Genomic DNA, 17,846 nt, shown 5'->3' with positions numbered 1-17,846 from the left:
GAACTCTATCTGCTCAGATGGCTCAGGTTACATTTGGTTAAATGTTTTCTACAGAAATTACTTGAGGGTAAAATAAATTAAGATTTTTACTACCACTGAATTAATCTGTAGCAGAACATGGGATGGAATCAAGATCTGCCAAATTTGAGCTCTATATTCTAGCCACAAGATCAACCTAGGTCATATTCTTAGAAGAGTTATAGAAATATATATTCACAGACACATGCTCATTCATGTAATGATCAAAGGCGGCCAAAATCTGCTCAGCTCACAAAGAAGTCTGATCTGCTTACACTCAAAGAGCAGAAGTTGGCCCAGTAGTTATGTCCCATAGCACAGCATCATAAAGAATTACATTTTTATGTTGGGTTTGCCAGATACATTATAGCTAAAAATGGAAAGTGAAATGTTTGTCTTGGGAGATAGCTATCCTCAAGTGTCATTAGATATACAAATATAATTGGATAATGTTAAAATATTGTTCTAATAAACCACTTTTATGACCTGACTCCCCTGGTCCATCTGTGTACTTATGATTTAAATATTGGCCAATTTAGAGATCAGAGTGGAACACCTCGTAGATGTAGTGTGACACTCTTTAGAAGGACTTTAGAATTTGCAATTTGTTTTATATTAGTCCTTACTAAATTGCTTATCCTATAGTAACTAATCCAAAATATGATGGGACAGCAGCATTTTGTGACATGTGGCATGTCTCAGTGAAGTGGAAAGCATGTTGCACTCTGGGTTTTCAACTGAGGCATGCCACAGCTGAAAGGCCAGCTTGTGCTATACTTTACACTTCAGTGACAGGCATGCCACATGTCACAAAATGCAGCAATACAACGCTACAAAGTGCTGCTGTCTCAGTGGGATACAAGTATTGTTTAGCTATATATACTTTTATACACTGTAATAATCTGTTTGGCTAATCGCACTATTAAACAATAATAGAATACCATTTATTTAAATATTTTTGGATGTTTTCTACATTTTTAAATATTTCAATTACAACACAGAATACAAAGTGTACAGTGCTCAGTTTATATTTATTTTTATTACAAATATTTGCAGTGTAAAAAACAAAAGAAATAGTTTTTTTTCAATTCCCCCATTGCAAATACTGTAGTGCAATCTCTTTATCGTGAAAATTGAATTTACAAAGGTAGAACTATGTAAAAAAAAAAAAAAAACCAAAAAAAAAACCCCCCAACCTGCATTCAAAAATAAAACGGTGTAAAACTTTAGAGCCTACAAGTCCACTCAGTCCTACGTCTTGTTCAGCCAATCGCTCAGAAAAAGAAGTTTGTTTGCGTTTGCCGGAGATAATGCTGCCTGCTTCTTGTTTATAGTGTCTCCTGAAAGTGACAACAGGTGTTGGCATGGCAATGTCATAGCCAATGTCACAGTATATTTACATGCCAAATGCCCTAAAGATTCATATGTCCCTTCCTTCTTCAACCACCATTCCAGAGGACATGCGTCCATGCTGATGATGGGTTCTGCTCCATAATGATCCAAAGCAGTGCGGGCCGATGCAAGTTCATTTTCATCATCTGAGTCAGATGCCACCAGCAGAAGGTTGATTTTCTTTTTTGGTGGTTTGAGTTCTGTTTCTGCATTGGAATGTTGCTCTTTTAAGACTTTTGAAAGCATGCTCCACAGCTCATCCCTTGCAGATTTTGGAAGACACGTCAGATAGGGAGACACCTTGGGTTGAGTGCCGTAACTATCATTAGAAATCTCACATTGTACCTTCTTTGAGTTTTGTCAGATCTGCAGTGAAAGTATTCTTCAAATGAACAACATGTGCTGAGTCATCATCTGAGACTACTACAACATGAAATATATGGCAGAATGCAGGTAAAACAGAAAAGGAGACATACAATTCTCCCTCCAAAGAATTCAGTCACAAATGTAATTAACACATTATTTTTTTTAATGAGCATCATCAGCATGGAAGCATGTCCTCTAGAATGGTGGCCGAAGCATGAAGGGGTATATGAATATTTAGCATATCTGGCATGTAAATATCTTGCAATGCCAGCTACAAAAGTGCCATGTGAACACCTGTTCTCACGTTCAGGTTACATTATAGATAATAAGCAGGCAGCATTATGCCTTGTAAATGTAAACAAACTTGTTTGTCTTTGCCATTGGCTGAACAAGAAATAGGACTGAGTGGACTTGTAGACTCTAAAGTTTTTTATATTGTTTTGTTTTTGAGTGCAGTTATGTAACAAAAAAAATCTAATTTGTAAATTGCATTTACACAATAGAGATTGCACTAGAGTACTTGTATTAGGTGAATTGAAAAATACTATTTCTTTTATCTTTTTTAGAGTACAAATATTAGTAATCAAAAATAATATTAAGTGAGCACTGTACACTTTGCATTCTGCGTTGTAACTGAAATCAATATATTTTAAAATATAGAAAAACATCCAAAAATATTTAATAAATTTAACTTGGTATTCTATTGCTTAACAGTGTGATTAAAACTGTGATTAATTTTTTTGAGTTAATCGCCAGCCCTAATTTTTATGTTTTAAACTTGTTTTGAGAAATCTTCTGCTACTTTGCTCTGTGTGACACATGGGGAGCATTAATTGTAATTATAGTATTGTTCAGCATACCAAGAAATTACACTGTAAGTGGGTTTTTTTTGTTTTTTTTTTTTAGAATTTTTCTTTGGTGTTTTTAAATGCGTTTTCTTTATGGAACTGTAGTTTTTGTGACACATAGCAAGCTGAGTTTTCCAAAGTTTGTTCTAAGCATTGTGGTACATTGTACAGTGTAACCACTTCTGTGTGTTGCTTTTGGTTTTTTCTTTTAGTAGATTGCATCAAACTGAAAGTTAATAAACAATTTCCCTGTACATGTATCCCCTGGAAACAGAATCTGCTGCACTTGCTAATAGAAACAGAAAATAACCTTACCTTTTATAATTGGTTTACAATGTAATGAGCATTCTTAAATATGTAGACGCCAAGTCAGTATAGGGGTGTATATACTGATTGTACCTCAAGGTACCTTTCAATACCTTTTAAAAATAAAGAGCCACATCTGGCACTATACAGTTTGCACTAGCTGAGGATCTGGCCCATAATATTTTGCTTTAGGCATCTGAAATGTGTCTGTAATTCATAGATCCCAATTATAGCATATTATGGTGGGCTAGCAGCTCCAGTGTCTCACAGATGGGAGACCTATATATTGCTAAATAACTTTATGATTTCCTGGATGGAGATTATTTAGTTTCAGATATTACACTTGAACGAATACAGATATGTAGCTTGCTTGCTGCATGATTGAAGTATCAAGTCTTCACTGTCTTCCCCCCAGGAACTGTTCCCCTCTTTTGTTTATTTGGTCTGAATTTAGATTGAAATCCTTTTGAAGCCTTTTATTCTGTGTTTTTATAAAATGCCTTGAACATTCATGCCACTATGAGCAATGCCATTTGTGATCACTGAATGGTGCATGCATGTTCTGTGCATACTGTGTTCTAGTATTACAGTAAGTGGATGCACTTGATCTTTTGTAGGGGAGTGCTGGCCTTGCCTCTTACAAGCAGCACTTGACAACTGATTCGTGGAATGATAGTTACAGCAACTTCACAGGAGTCTGTACGCCCAATCCTCTTGACTGAAAGTATCAGCTAGTGAGTTATGGAGAGTGATAAAACTGTGAGGAAAAAGCCATCCTTGAATTATGAGTACAGAATAGTTATAACTCACTATACTATCTATGTGTAAAGAGCATTGTAGGAGGAGGTTTGCCCTTACACACACGTTGCTTCCTATAACTGGGTAGAAGAAGAAATATATACGAACAGTTGTTTGAAAGTTGACTTTAGGTAAATATTAATGTTAAATAGGAGAAATGTAACTTATTATACATATTTGTACTTTTGTATGAATTCTCCATCTCCACATTCATTGAATTCCAAAAACAGGTTCACTTTATTCCATGTTTACTATGTATGTAAAGAGTTCTGAGGCAAAAAAAAGTACAGTAATTCCTGGCATCACTAAGGCTTTTTACTAATAGTAGTCCATAATCTCTTTCAAAGATGCACTTCTGTAAACTCTCTTCACTAGAAAGAAAAGGAGTACTTGTGGCACCTTAGACATGAACCAATTTATTTGAGCATAAGCTTTCGTGAGCTAGAGCTCACTTCATCGGATGCATAAAGTGGAAAATATGGTGAAGATGTTTTTATACACACAGACCACCCTATACCGGAAACCTACTGACTGCTATCCTACCTACATGCCTCCAGCTTTCACCCTGACTACACCGCACGATCCATTGTCTACAGCCAAGCTCTACGATACAACCGCATTTGCTCCAACCCCTCAGACAGAGACAAACACCTACAAGATCTCTGTCAAGCATTCTTACAACTACAATACTCACCTGCTGAAGTGAAGAAACAGATTGATAGAGCCAGAAGAGTTCCCAGAAGTCACCTACTACAGGACAGGCCTAACAAAGAAAATAACAGAACGCCACTAACCGTCACCTTCAGCCCCCAACTAAAACCCCTCCAATGCATTATCAAGAATCTACAACCTATCCTGAAGGACGACCCATCACTCTCACAAATCTTGGGAGACAGGCCAGTCCTTGCCTACAGACAGCACCCCAACCTGAAGCAAAAACTCACCAGCAACCACATACCACACAACAGAACCACTAAGCCAGGAACCTATCCTTGCAACAAAGCCCGTTGCCAACTGTGCCCACCTATCTATTCAGGGGACACCATCACAGGGCCTAATAACATCAGCCACGCTATCAGAGACTTGTTCACCTGCCCATCTACCAATGTGATATATGCCATCATGTGCCAGCAATGCCCCTTTGCCATCCATGTACATTGGTCAGATTGGACAGTCTCTATGTAAAAGAATAAATGGACACAAATCAGATGTCAAGAATTTATTAAATTCATAAACCAGTTGGAGAACCCCCCCCCACCCCACCCCCGCTGTTCCGCAGACGTTCTTGTTAAACCCTAGATTTGTGCTGGAAATGGCCCACCTTGAGTATCATACATTGTAAGGAGAGTGATCACTTTAGATAAGTTATTACAAGCAGCAGCAGGAGAGTGCGGTGGGGGGAGAGAGAACCTTTTGTAGTGATAAACACCCTTTTTTTCATGGTCTGTGTGTATAAAAACATCTTCACTGTATTTTCCACTTTATGCGTCCGATGAAGTGAGCTGTAGCTCTCGAAAGCTTATGCTCAAATAAATTGGTTAGTCTCTAAGGTGCCACAAGTACTCCTTTTCTTTTTGCGAATACAGACTAACACGGCTGTTACTCTGAAACCTATCTTTTCACGAGAGGTAGGCATATCCTTTGCCATATCCCTTTGACTACATTTGATGTAAAAGGCTAGTAGATAGCATAAAGGATAGAGTAAGAAAGAGGAGAGCAGATTTAACACACAAGTACGTAGGTACATTATGATTTTATTTTAAAATATATGCACACACGTATGGTTTAAAATATATATTTATTTTAACTTTTGTACTTGTTGTACAGAAACTGCTTTTGATAGTGATAGTCTGCACATAATTTACATAACATGGTAACGAAACACAGTGTTCTTCCATAATTTATAACAAGGAAGCTAATCAGCATGCCAAAGGTTGCCAATCCCTGCCTTAGAGTTACCTTGACCTGCCTCGTGAATTGTCAGCTAAGGACTTGGACAGCAGTGTTACCTTCTTTCCCCACTCTCCACATCTCTTTTTTTCCCTCGTGGTTGTAACTGTCAACATGAACTGATGTATGTAAGCATACTGCTGTGCCTACTTCATTCCTTGCCTCTGGAGGAGCAGTTTATTTGAATACTATGCATGTAGTTGCTCATCTAGTATGTATCAGATATGTGCAGTTAGGGTTTTGGCAAACACACACCACTTCCTTTTTTTCTGCAAACATTTGCTGTCACACACACAAAAACACTACAGTGTTCCTTTACCATAGTTTATTTTTTCCTACGTAGAACTCAGGTTCCCTATTTACCCGTTATAGAGCTGTTTCTGTCGAGCTAATGGCTGGTTGTTTTTTTTTTTATAGTTTTCCACTGTATGCCCAGCTATGAAGACAGAATTTAGCCCCTCCCTATTTGTGGAGGGATGAGGGTAGGGGATATGGAAGTTTCCATTGTACTTATTTGTTAGATTGGTTCTATTTAATTAATAAAGATGGATACAAGTGTAGTGCTTGATCTTTTGGAGTCTAATTCAAATAATATAATGCCAAATCAAATATATTTCCTTCTTATATTTAAAGGATTGGATTTAGTAACACATGCCTGTTTGGTGCAGCTTTTTCTTATTTAAAAATAAGAAAATTGCTTCCATGCTTCTTGCAATTTGTGGTAGGTTTAAAATGTCTCTGCTGTTTTGTGTTTCACTGATACGTGCACATTCTTGGAAAATGTCACTTTCTCAAATACCTTGTTCCATTTTTCGTAATGTTGAAGGACTGTTAAATATCATGAATGAAAGTAGTAAAATCTCTGATCTGTAGAGGAAAAACCTGAAATCAGTAACTGAAATAACTAAAAGCAGTTACTTGCAATGTTAAGTGATGCTTAGGCTATCTCTGGTCAAATATTTTTTTTATGATGTACTAACAGTTGATAGCATCCGACAGTAGTTTAAGAAAGCATATCTCTCTGTAAATGTATAGAATTCTAAAGACTGCATACTAGACCTGAAGATATATAATTTTACTTTTAAGGTCCTTTAAAAATGTGCAGTTCTTCAATGCACTGTTTCAGTATAACTTTCTAGTATTTGTATCTCTTGTTTAAACAAACAGAAACCACCAGCAAGATATTGTACACAGGAGCTTTGTGAGTTGAAGAAATTTAATTTGTGTCACTAACAGTATTAAACAAGTAAAATATCACTAAAAGAATGTGATGCAGTCATTGAGTGCTAGTTTTCTAAAGGCTGTTGGCAGAAATTTCCTTTCTTAATAGAAGGGTAGTTTACCAAAGAGATTCAGCATGTCCAGGAAGAGCTGGAGCAGTGACAGACATATTCTAATAGTTAGATTTTTTTTTTTACAGAATCAAGATCGCTTTGCTGAAAATTAAATTGTGCTTCAAAATAGAATAATCAAATAAGGCCACCTGACATCATTTTGAAACAGTGTAATGGCAAAAGAGCTTTTTTTTAAATTATAAAACAGACTTTCATAGACAGCTGTCAAATGGAAAGAATGGTTTCCAGATTTTTTTTATTCATACTTTTCTGGTTTTATGTGAATTATTGATAGATATGTCATAACTCTGTGAGAGAAATGACAAAATGTCTGATACTTGCAACTGAAAATAGCAGAGTTGCGATAGCTATAGAAACTTGATTCACATGGATAGTTTTAAACTTACAGAAGTAGAATTTACTAATTCACATGCAATAAAATTTACTAATCCACACACACAGACTTGCTCCAATTTTTTTAACAATATTTCTCAGAGTAGCTCCAATGTGTGAAATATTTCAGTAGACATCAGTGGTAGTACTCATAAGTAAGGCAAGCAGGATTTGACCTTTAAAGTATATAGCGTGTTATCACAAGGTATGGTATTGCAGTTCCAACACTTCATTATTTTTACAAAATGTTAGTAAATATACGGTTATATTTAAACCAAAACGACATTTATCAAAATAACTGATCCGATTACACTTGGTGACACGTCTGTTGTTTTGTCATGCCTGCTCACTTAGCCCAGTCCATGCTCATTGAAGTCAACCGGCATCTCTCTTCATTGACTTTGGTGGAGATTACATTGCGCCCTTACTAATTTTCACAAATCAGTCATTTGCAAAAGATGCTCCATTTACCTCTGCTGTGTCATATAGAGTAACTCATATGGAGTCATGATTTAGTCTGTTTTAAATGTTGATTTCTATTTAAAAACTAAACATTATTCAAAAAATCGTAAGATCACATTTGATCACAGGTGTGTTATTAGAAATGTCACACTGATTAAACAGAAATCTTGAGTTTATTTGCCCTGGATGTACTTGCTGGAAGAATTTTTTTTCTAGCTATACAGAACTCTTCCTGCTGTTTATGCTGCCTTGCACATTAGTGCATAAAATAGAAGCTCATTATATGAAGAAGGTAAATAGCCTCTTTCCAGCTGCTGCTTGTAAACTGATCCCTGCCTGAGGTGCCAGCATTGCTATGCTACATGTCCCTCTCTGTATCTGAAATTGTATCATCCGGAATTACATTACATCTAGCTCCATCTTCCCTTAATTATGCACCGAGTTACATTACATCTGCCTTGCTGTATGCTTGCAGGCGACGTCTTCCTTCATTCACTTCAGACAGATGATACACAAACAGCTTCTCCTTTTCTCTTATGGTCTCTTGGTTTAAACAGTCCTCTGGATTCCCAGGCATTAAGGTCAACTTCCTCTGATAGCTGTTTGTGGCAGGGTTTATTGATAGTGCTGAGATTGCAAAGAATTCCCCCAATACACTTGCTGGGAGGTGCTGATCTTGAACTGTCCGAATGCTATACTTACTTTAATGAAACTCCTTCCTTTCTTTTTGTTCAAGAGTGCCTCTTTTGAATTAGTCTTCCTTCGGGATAGCTGTCTAACAATCGCTGTTATGCATTTGCTGATCTATGCTCTCCTCCACAATTCAGTCTGAGAAGTATTGATAGCTTTCACTCCTCTTCTAGCTTTTAGAATCTGTGGCATTTAGTGAAGGGATATTTTGTAGCAACTGCAACTTGACTAGTGTTTTGTTTTTTTTTGTTATACATCTGACATCTTTCTCTCACTTTTGTTCTCACCAACTCAGTCTTCTGTGGATTTGGTAGAGATCTTAATTTTGTGGGCTTCTCTTGCTGATCTAATACAGTTTTTCCTGTACTTCGTTTCTGTCATTTCCACTCCTCTTCTAGTTTAATGTTCCTGACCTTTCCTCTGACCATAATCTTTCCTGTTCCTCATTGTCTTGATTTCTTAATAAAGAAAACATTTCTGTCTGCATTTACAATTTCCATTAGATTTTGCTTGATCAGAGCATGTTTTCTCTCATCAGGCGCCCTTGTTGTTGATCACTTACTTATTTGTCCTGTTGACCTGACCTACTCTTATTTTTATAACTTTTGGTTCATTCTGTCATTACTGTTTTTAACCTCATTACCTTAAATTATTCACTCATTGGAAAAGGAAACTTTAGTATGCAAATGTAAAGTTATTAAGTACATCATAAAGGTAAGCTGTAACCTTGTTCGCAGGAATATTTTCAATTATTAGTATGTGATCTAGTTACAACACTGGTTTCCAGAATAAAGTGATGGGAGGGGGCATGAGTTAATTTGCACAGTTATTGTACCATTACAACCCACCGCATCATTATAGTGCTTCTCAATGAAGATTCTATCCACATAATGTAGGTTCGTCATCCTTACATGTGGGGATTATACAATATGTGCTATTGATACAACAGCTTCTGCTTGTTATTCCTGAGAGCTATCATTTGTATGTCTCATCAGTGGGATTATGTATTATACATGCCCAATGAGCTGGCTAAATTTGTCAAAAATAGGAATGTAAAGTTAGGGTCCTAAATCCAGATTTTGACACTTGCCTGGATTATCAAAAGTGCTAGTTATCCAACAGTTCTCGTTGACGTCAGCCTAACCTTTGCAATGACAGTACAATATTTAAAATAAAGGGAGATGATGGAAAATTAACCTTCGTTCAGAAACAGGAATTAAAGCTCGACAATTAAGGGGAAAGGTCTCCTGTAAACAGAAACATTTCTGAAGTGGTTGCTCTTTCAGAAAGTGTATATTCTGATTTTACTCATCCCGAAGGTTTGGTCTTATGTCACTAAACTTTTTCATGTTTTCTGCTTTCCTCTGGTGTGTTTTTTTTTTTTCTATGGATGGTCACGCTTGTGACATGAGAAAAAGCTTGTCCTTGTGAGCAGGTTACTTAAATCTTTTTGTGCACAAGATATGGCCTTATGTCAGGTCCTTTGGTCTTTTCTTAAAGACCATAAGATTTGCTGACCTTTAAATTTTTTTCTATTCACGTATAAAAATTAGGATTTCTCTTGGTGTTTTTAAACAGGTTGCTGCTGCATTAAGTTTTATAGCTATATAAATATACTGTATAATGGATGGTATATTTGCTATATGGTACGCTTGTGTGTGTACATTCATCTTTCCACTCAGAACTACTACAAACTGAGTGAATCTCACGTTTTTTAAAAAACAACCTGTGAATAAACGGTACCTGTATCATAATACACTTGCACAGATATATTCATTTGCCAACTGTACAAGGCATCAGTTAGAATTTTTTTTTCTACTATCTCCACAGTGCAGTGACGAGTTGGGAAAACCAAATCAAAACAACCCAAGAGCCTTATGGAATTCTTACATTTTGTTTACTAAAGGAAAACATTTTTAAGTGCTATTGGTGAATTTAGGGCTCTCAGTCTTGAGCGATTCATTTAATATCTTTTTATATTAAGCATCTATCTGGACAGCAAGGATACAATAAAAATATGGATCCTCCACCAGAATTATTTTTAGTATTATATTTCTGACAGACTTAAGAATATTACCACCCCAGGTAAGGAAAGCACAGTCTCCACATTCCTGTTTGAAGATCTCCATCTGTCTCCTTGTGTTACTTTACATAACTACCTTTGAGACACTGAATTATGATCAGTGTTCTTCTGACCAAGGAGAACTGGATGGGCTGTCATCTTTTGTCAGCTAGAGGGTTTCCTACTTATCTCAAACTTCACTTGTTTTATAGTCTTCTGGGGACATCAGCTTGTGTTGTCTTAATTAATCCAAAGTAGACCTTTAAATAACCAGTGTATTTTATGTTCACTGAGTAAGTAGAATAGGGAGCATACATGACCCGTTGGTGATTTTAGTGTTAATCTATTTCACAAAGAAAACACAGTGGAGTAATTTGTTACCTTCTCAGTTTTGTGATGTGTTGCATTCCATGGGCTCCACAGCTTCGTGTTCTGGTTTTCAAGCAAAAGTTCTCAAATTCTTTTGAAAAAGATTGTTTCCATGCAGTCCGTGAAGTGAAGGTTTTAATTGTTGTTCCATTTCTGTGGTACAAATTTAAATGTGCTTCTGTTAATTATGTTAACATAATTGGTGTCACTTCAAACACTTTCAAGATTTGAGTGTGTATCTGTTTGGCCACTGGTTGCTTAGCAAAGACTATTCCTACATTAAATATTTTGTCTAAGGAAACTTTCCAAGATCCTTAGAGTCTCTGGTAAAGGATAATGTTTTGAATATTTACTGTTTATCCTCTTATATCTTATTGAACACACAATTTATTATTTTTAATATAAATATACTTAGAATATTAGTATTTTGTCTATATTAGTAATAACAGAGTCCAGTAGTAAAAGGGTGTGCTTGGAGTAAGTGGTATGGAAGAAGGAGATTAATATTCTTAAATATCTTTACCTCTATAAGCCTGGATTCAAGGTCTAGCTTAAGTGCTTAGTGAAAAAGAGTTGGTGGGGCTAGATTTTCAGTAATTCCCAGAATCAGGGCCATATTTTCAGAAGAGCTTTGCCCCATGTAATCACCTAAATGAAGTGGCCAGATTTTCAGAAGTGCTCAGTATCCAAGTGGCCACTGAGTCCTTTTTTTTTCTTTTTAGAAGGAAAAAAGGTGTGTTTTTGAGTTTGCTAACCCAGGTTAACTAATTCAAGGTAAAACCTTAGTGCAGACAAGGCAGTTTGTAGCTTTTACACAAATTAGCAAGTAAAGTAAACAATTTGGCTCCCCTGTAGTCTTTAACCCAACTTGCTATGGGACAATTTAGTTGTTAACTGGTTGCTGAGCTCTTTTGAAAAGTTAGCCCAGAAGCTTATTTCTGGTCCTTAGTGCATCTCATAAGAGGGTGCACAGCTTCTTGTAGAATTAGATGCAAGATGTACTGGCCTAACAAAACTTTATAGATGTCTGGATTTCAGTAAATTGTCTAATAGGGTTGTAACATAAAATTATAAATGTACCTGTAAATGTCTAAGCTGGGTCTTAGGATGGTAGGAAAGTATATGTCAGTGTTAATGGTTTTTGTATATAAAATTTGGGTGTGATGTACAAAAACTTGCAGAATGCTTGCAGCCCTCGCTGACTTCAGTTATTGCTGCTCCTGCTCAAAAATTCTGATGATTGGATCCAACATCTTCAGATTCTCATTGTTCTAAAATATTTGACATTTTCTGTATATTTTGGGGGTGTCGAAAGTAAATAGAAGATCATAGGAACAACTTGTCAGACCACGTGCAGCAGTGCAATAGTGGGTGAGAAGAAAGGTATGGTTTGCAAGAAAGCTTTGAATCAAAGCCTGGCGAAGTTCAGTGTACTTTTGATGCAAGCCACAGTCCTCTTGCAGCGTTAACCTTTCCTTTTAAACATGATGCTGTTTGTTTTAGCCAAAGCTGCTTGCTCATCTACATGGACATTGGTAAAATGATATTGTCATGACCAGCCAAGAGGTAGGCATCAAGTAAAAGAAGTAGAGAACAGTTAGACATCTGAGAGAGAGAGAGTACTTAGCACCCCACGTTGCGTCGCCTGAGGATCCGAGGGATATTAGAGATTGCGCTGTTTTTGTTCCAGATGCTGCATGAGATTTTATCCATTCCTAAACACAGTTGTTATTTCTGCTAAGCCTGTATTACTAGACTATAGGCTTGGACCTTAGCAGCAAATTATTTTGACTACTTTACCTAGTGCCTTTTAATGTTGAGAATCTCACTCAGGATGATGTCCAAATGCCAAGTTTAATTATCAAGATTACAGGGTTAGTGTGCACACAAATTGCACAGCAATAACAAAAGGTGTGAATTAATAGTTTGACTTTACCTAAGTCAACCTTAATCACTTCTGTTCTGTGCACAGACTTGTACCAAAATGGTTAAATTGGCTTTGGGAAGCAGATTTAGTTAAATCAAGAAAAGGAGCACTTGTGGCACCTTAGAGACTAACCAATTTATTTGAGCATAAGCTTTCGTGAGCTGCAGCTCACTTCATTGGATGCAGCTCACTTCATTGGATGCATCTGATGAAGTGAGCTGTAGCTCACGAAAGCTTATGCTCAAATCAATTGGTTAGTCTCTAAGGTGCCACAAGTCCTCCTTTTCTTTTTGCGAATACAGACTAACACGGCTGTTACTCTGAAATCAGTTAAATCGAAGGCAAGTTGGCAAATAGATCAGCACTTGCTTTCCAACATCCTTTAGTAGTAATGGACTGCTAATTGAAGGTGACTGATTGTTGTGTCCCATCTTTTGGCCTTGTAAATGGTTGACACTGATGTACCCTCTCCTTTAATTATTAACGTAGGTATGTGCCTGGAGCAAATGATTCTTTCCGAAAGAATTTCTGTGGGAGTTAATTATGTGTTGCTGTTTTAAAAAATTTTTGTGTGCCTGTTGGTTTTCAACAGTATATGCGTATTTTGCATACCGCATTCTTGTTGGATTCTAGATAGGAAATGGGCCGTATTTGTGTCCCTAGTTCTCCAGAAAAATTCTTGAGCAGCCTAGGCCGAAACACAAGCAAGTATTGTGTCAGGTATTGTGTAAAATAAAGCAGATAAATGCAAAAGGAAACACACTCTCTTTACCCATACTTAGTATGTTTATTCAGCTGGCAATTTGTGCTGCTTCATATTCGTTGACCTAGAAATAGCCATCATTTTAATGCACTCTTGGAGGAAAAAAAGGTGTTATAGAAGAAAACTGCCACATCAAAGCCTCTCTCCAGCTTGTAAAATGGTATCCACCACCACTACCCTTCTGATACTGTAACACTCGGCACTTTTTTCTATCTTCAGAAAGTTTGGCCTTTTTATTAAGAAATGGCTGTAGAGTTTTATTTATAGTAAAATGATAAAAGCAACACACACTATTTGAAAAGATCAGTACTGTTTAAACAAGAGTCTACAATAAATGTAATGTGGGTTCTGCATGTCTATATGGCAGAAGTTGCCGTGTGATTCAACTGTTGCCATATAGTGTAATAAGTATCCATTTAAGTAAGTGTTAGAGTGAAATCCTATGTAAACAGCTCGAACAAATTTAGAACTGCATACTTGTCAAGTGACCCATATTTTGTGGGTCAGATCCGCTGTTCCGAAGTCTGACTTTGGGATCAGTGAAATTAAACACTTGGCTGACTGTGGCTGTACAGAAAAGGTTTGTGGCTGTTGAGGATATCATGGAATCAGTGTAATAATACCCTCTCCCTTTCCAAATACAGGAGGCTCACATTCATCCTTTTCCTTCCAAAAAGTCTTGGGACATATGTAGAATGTTGAAAGAGGACCCCATAATGACACTCTTCTTATTACTGGACCTTTGGCAGGTTTAAATACATCCCTAAATAATTTGGAAAAACTTGTTTTGCCCCATGAGAATTAGATTTAAATTAGTTTGAAAGTGAATATTTTTTCTGCTGTTGTTTCACTTATATAACATACTCTTTCCTCTTCTTCAGCTTACCTTTCCACAAAGAACAGTTTGTTTTGTACAACCGAGGAAGGTTTCACTGTACTTAAAAGAAAATAAAAATATATATAAAAAAAAATCCAAACTAAAAGATTTTATTTCTCTTAAAAATACCAATAACAACAACTTTGAATTTATGGATTAATGTTTTTTTGGAAATAAGCAAATTTATGAAATGCTGGGAAAGGGACCTCAGCGTTATTTATAACCAGGTTATTTAATTAAATTAAACTACAGGCATCTGTGCAAATCTTTAATTAAAAAAAAAAAAAGGTTTCTGACACAAAGATAAATTTTGTTGAAATCATTTAATCATTGAACCAAAAAGGAGATGCTGTTGCTTGGCCTTTTGGCTAAGATCCAGTATAATAAGGTGGTCCAGAGGCATTGACACAAAGCACATCACGGGACACGGTCAGTACCAGGACGAGTAAACGAGACCACCGGCCAGGGAAATAACCCGCTTCCTTCCCTGACGAACCAAGGGATGCACCCCACCCATGTACCTATTCGCTCCACCAATACTGATTTGGACTCTAAATACATTCTATGTGTGGCATATCCAAGACCACTTATTCACCCCAATCTGGGTCTCTGCGGTTATGTCCTATGTATGTATTTTGTGAACCTTGTAACTGGTACTTGTAGTCTCTCATAACTCAAGCCTGACTCCAGATGTACAGTACCTTCCTTCTTAACTTGTGTAAACTTGATTTTAAACTTCAGCTTTAATAAATGTTTAATTACTGTGTTCTCTACCTAGAGATGATATCTTACATTTGCCATATCTGGGGAGGATTAATTGTGAGATCATGTTAAGACTTGTGTTGTCCTCCTTTCTGTATTTTCTAGTATGTTTGAAATGGGAGAAAAATCTTACCTTCAAGAGGAGAGATTTATTTGTGCAGAGAAATAAGTTGTGATGTGTTGTACTCTGCTTTTAGTGATACCTCTTTTGTAGCCTGTTTTGTAGCTTATTACCGTAATATAAATAGCCTGTATTTTGTGTAACTTAATTTAAAAATGGTTACATTTTATAAAACTTGTTTTTAATTACACTGCAATTACAATGAAATTACATTGTGGTTATGCTTTTTGAAATCTGTAATTATCACTGCTGCTCATACCTGGTAAATTATTGAATTATTTATTATTGCCCATTTAGTTACAAACTTGAAAGGAAAATAAGTTTGGTGTTATCCATTTTTATACCTTTAACTGGAATATAACCTTTTCACCAGAAAGTTAACTACATGCATTGTGCTGAGAGCTAGTCATTGACAACAGATTGTACTGGATTGTGTAGAATTATAGGAAATGCCTTTCTTGAACACTGATGTTTCAGATCCTAGAAGTTCATTACTAGCCACACTATTGTAATAAAATCCAAAAGGGCTATAGGTAAAGGAGTCATTCAGTTTCTGATAATAATACAAAAGTCCGAAATGATTGAACAAAATATTCTGCAAACTGAACTTCCTCCCAGACCCAAGTCATATTCCTTTCCATCTCCCTTCATCTGCATATTCACACCTCTTCATGCTATTCTTCTAGCTACTTTGTCAATTTTATTTTACAAAAGCCCAGAGTATTGAGCTTCATTTGAATAGTCCTCACATACTTTTTACTAGATCAGGCCTGGAGGGGCTAAGAAGGGGGAACAGAAGGACAAATCATGAGTAGTTTGGTTTTAATATTTATAAGACAATGGTTTAAAAGTGTTTTAAAATGTACAATATCTAAACTTCCGTTTCTGTGATCCTTTCAGCACAAGCCCACCTTATTGCTGTGTGGACCTTTACTCTTTGCGAACAGGAGAGATGGTCAAATCCATACAGTTCAAAACTCCTATTTATGATCTGCATTGCAACAAAAGGTAGACATTTTCCTTCATTCTCTGTGTTAACTTTTTTTTTTTTTTTTTTTTTTTTTTTTGCTGCATAGAAAACTCTAGTAACATGCATAATTTCAATTTTATACATTGACTGGCTTTAGCATTATAAAATATCATGCAGGCATCTCAGTTCTGCCAAAAGTAGAGCTTGGGTTTTCCACTTTTCAAAGAATATTTTGACTTGAAGTAGGACAAAAATACTTCTATAGTGCCTTTCATATGACCATCTGCAAACACTTTACAGGTATGAACTGATTAAGCGTCACAATGCCTTAGTGTGTAGGAATGTCAAGTATCCTCATTTCCCTTTGTGCGAATTGGGAATCTGGGGCAGAGTGCTGTTAAATCAATTAACATCTGTAAGTCAGTGTCTGAGTTGGCAGAACCCTTGTGTCTTGATACCCCAGTTCCCTGCTTTAACCACTAGTCCACGCTGCCTTCCTATACATAGACTATATATGAGGACATCGTATGCATTCTGAGTTGTATAAATAATAATTGTACTCCTTTATGTTAGAAGGTGGGAACTAGATAAAGCAGTGTTTTTTGTCTGGAATAACAATACTTAGATATTTCTAAGCCATCCTCTTTTGGGATTTAGGTATTCAAAGTATCAGGTCTGAAATACCATGATTCTCCAGAGCCACAGGTTGAGATCCTGTCAGGGTTAACTCAGCCCTTCATACTTCTGAGGTAGATAAAACTGAATATCCTACACTGTGTTTTCAGACAAAAGACACAAAAAGTCCCAGGTCTATCTGTCTCTGCATGAGGATAGAAATGATTCCTTGGCACTTTTAATAAGAGATTTTGCTGTGGTAACTTTTACCAAAATTTTCTTTTTCCTATCCCCACTATTGTACTGCCTGCGTGGATGGCTACTTCCCTCTACCTCATTTATTTATTTTATTTATTAACACTTTTTTACAGCATTCTACATCCTTGTATCTGAAGGTACTTTATAGAGGAAGGAACAGTGCCATTCCCATGTTACAGATGGAGAAACTCAGGCCTAGAGAAATTGTACATTTCATTGGTGCTATGGGTATAGTTTGTGATGTACTCTGGGATCCTTCAAGATGGAAGGTGCTATAGAAATGTAAAATGTAATTTTATTAAGAAATGCTCAAATTGAAAATATTTTGTACTGTGTTGATTTTAGCAGCATCATTTTAAATAGACTGAGGAATGGGGTGTGGTGCAAAATGAGAACTGAGAAAGTTAGAGACGAGCAGGTGGCAACAGTCAGATTGAGTTTGGATATTGTGTAAAGGAAGAAATAGCAGGATTGAATAACTGTCAGTTTTAAGGGGAGAGAGAATAGCAAACTACACTGAGAAGATGAGCCTGAAGGAAAAAGGAGATGATGATGAAATTATTAA

At 36.4% G+C, this 17,846-nt stretch overlaps 1 protein-coding gene across 16 annotated transcripts in view; it reads left to right on the top strand.

Annotated features, from left to right (window-relative positions):
• Positions 1-17,846, top strand: part of BCAS3 (BCAS3 microtubule associated cell migration factor) — a 500,892-nt gene that overhangs the window by 56,540 nt on the left and 426,506 nt on the right. For all 16 annotated transcript variants that reach the window (XR_012155467.2, XR_012155469.2, XR_012155468.2 and 13 more), the window contains one exon: positions 16,339-16,446. Coding sequence is in view for 13 of the 16 variants with exons in the window: in XM_073315905.2 (XP_073172006.1) it covers positions 16,339-16,446 (108 nt within the window). In the remaining 3 variants the exon portion in view is untranslated. The remainder of the gene's footprint in view (positions 1-16,338; positions 16,447-17,846) is intronic.

This window comes from Lepidochelys kempii, chromosome 17 (genome assembly GCF_965140285.1).
Source record: "Lepidochelys kempii isolate rLepKem1 chromosome 17, rLepKem1.hap1, whole genome shotgun sequence".
NCBI lineage: Eukaryota > Metazoa > Chordata > Testudines > Cheloniidae > Lepidochelys > Lepidochelys kempii.
The sequence above is the reverse complement of the archived record's forward strand: the minus strand, read 5'-3'. Positions and strand labels throughout refer to the sequence as shown.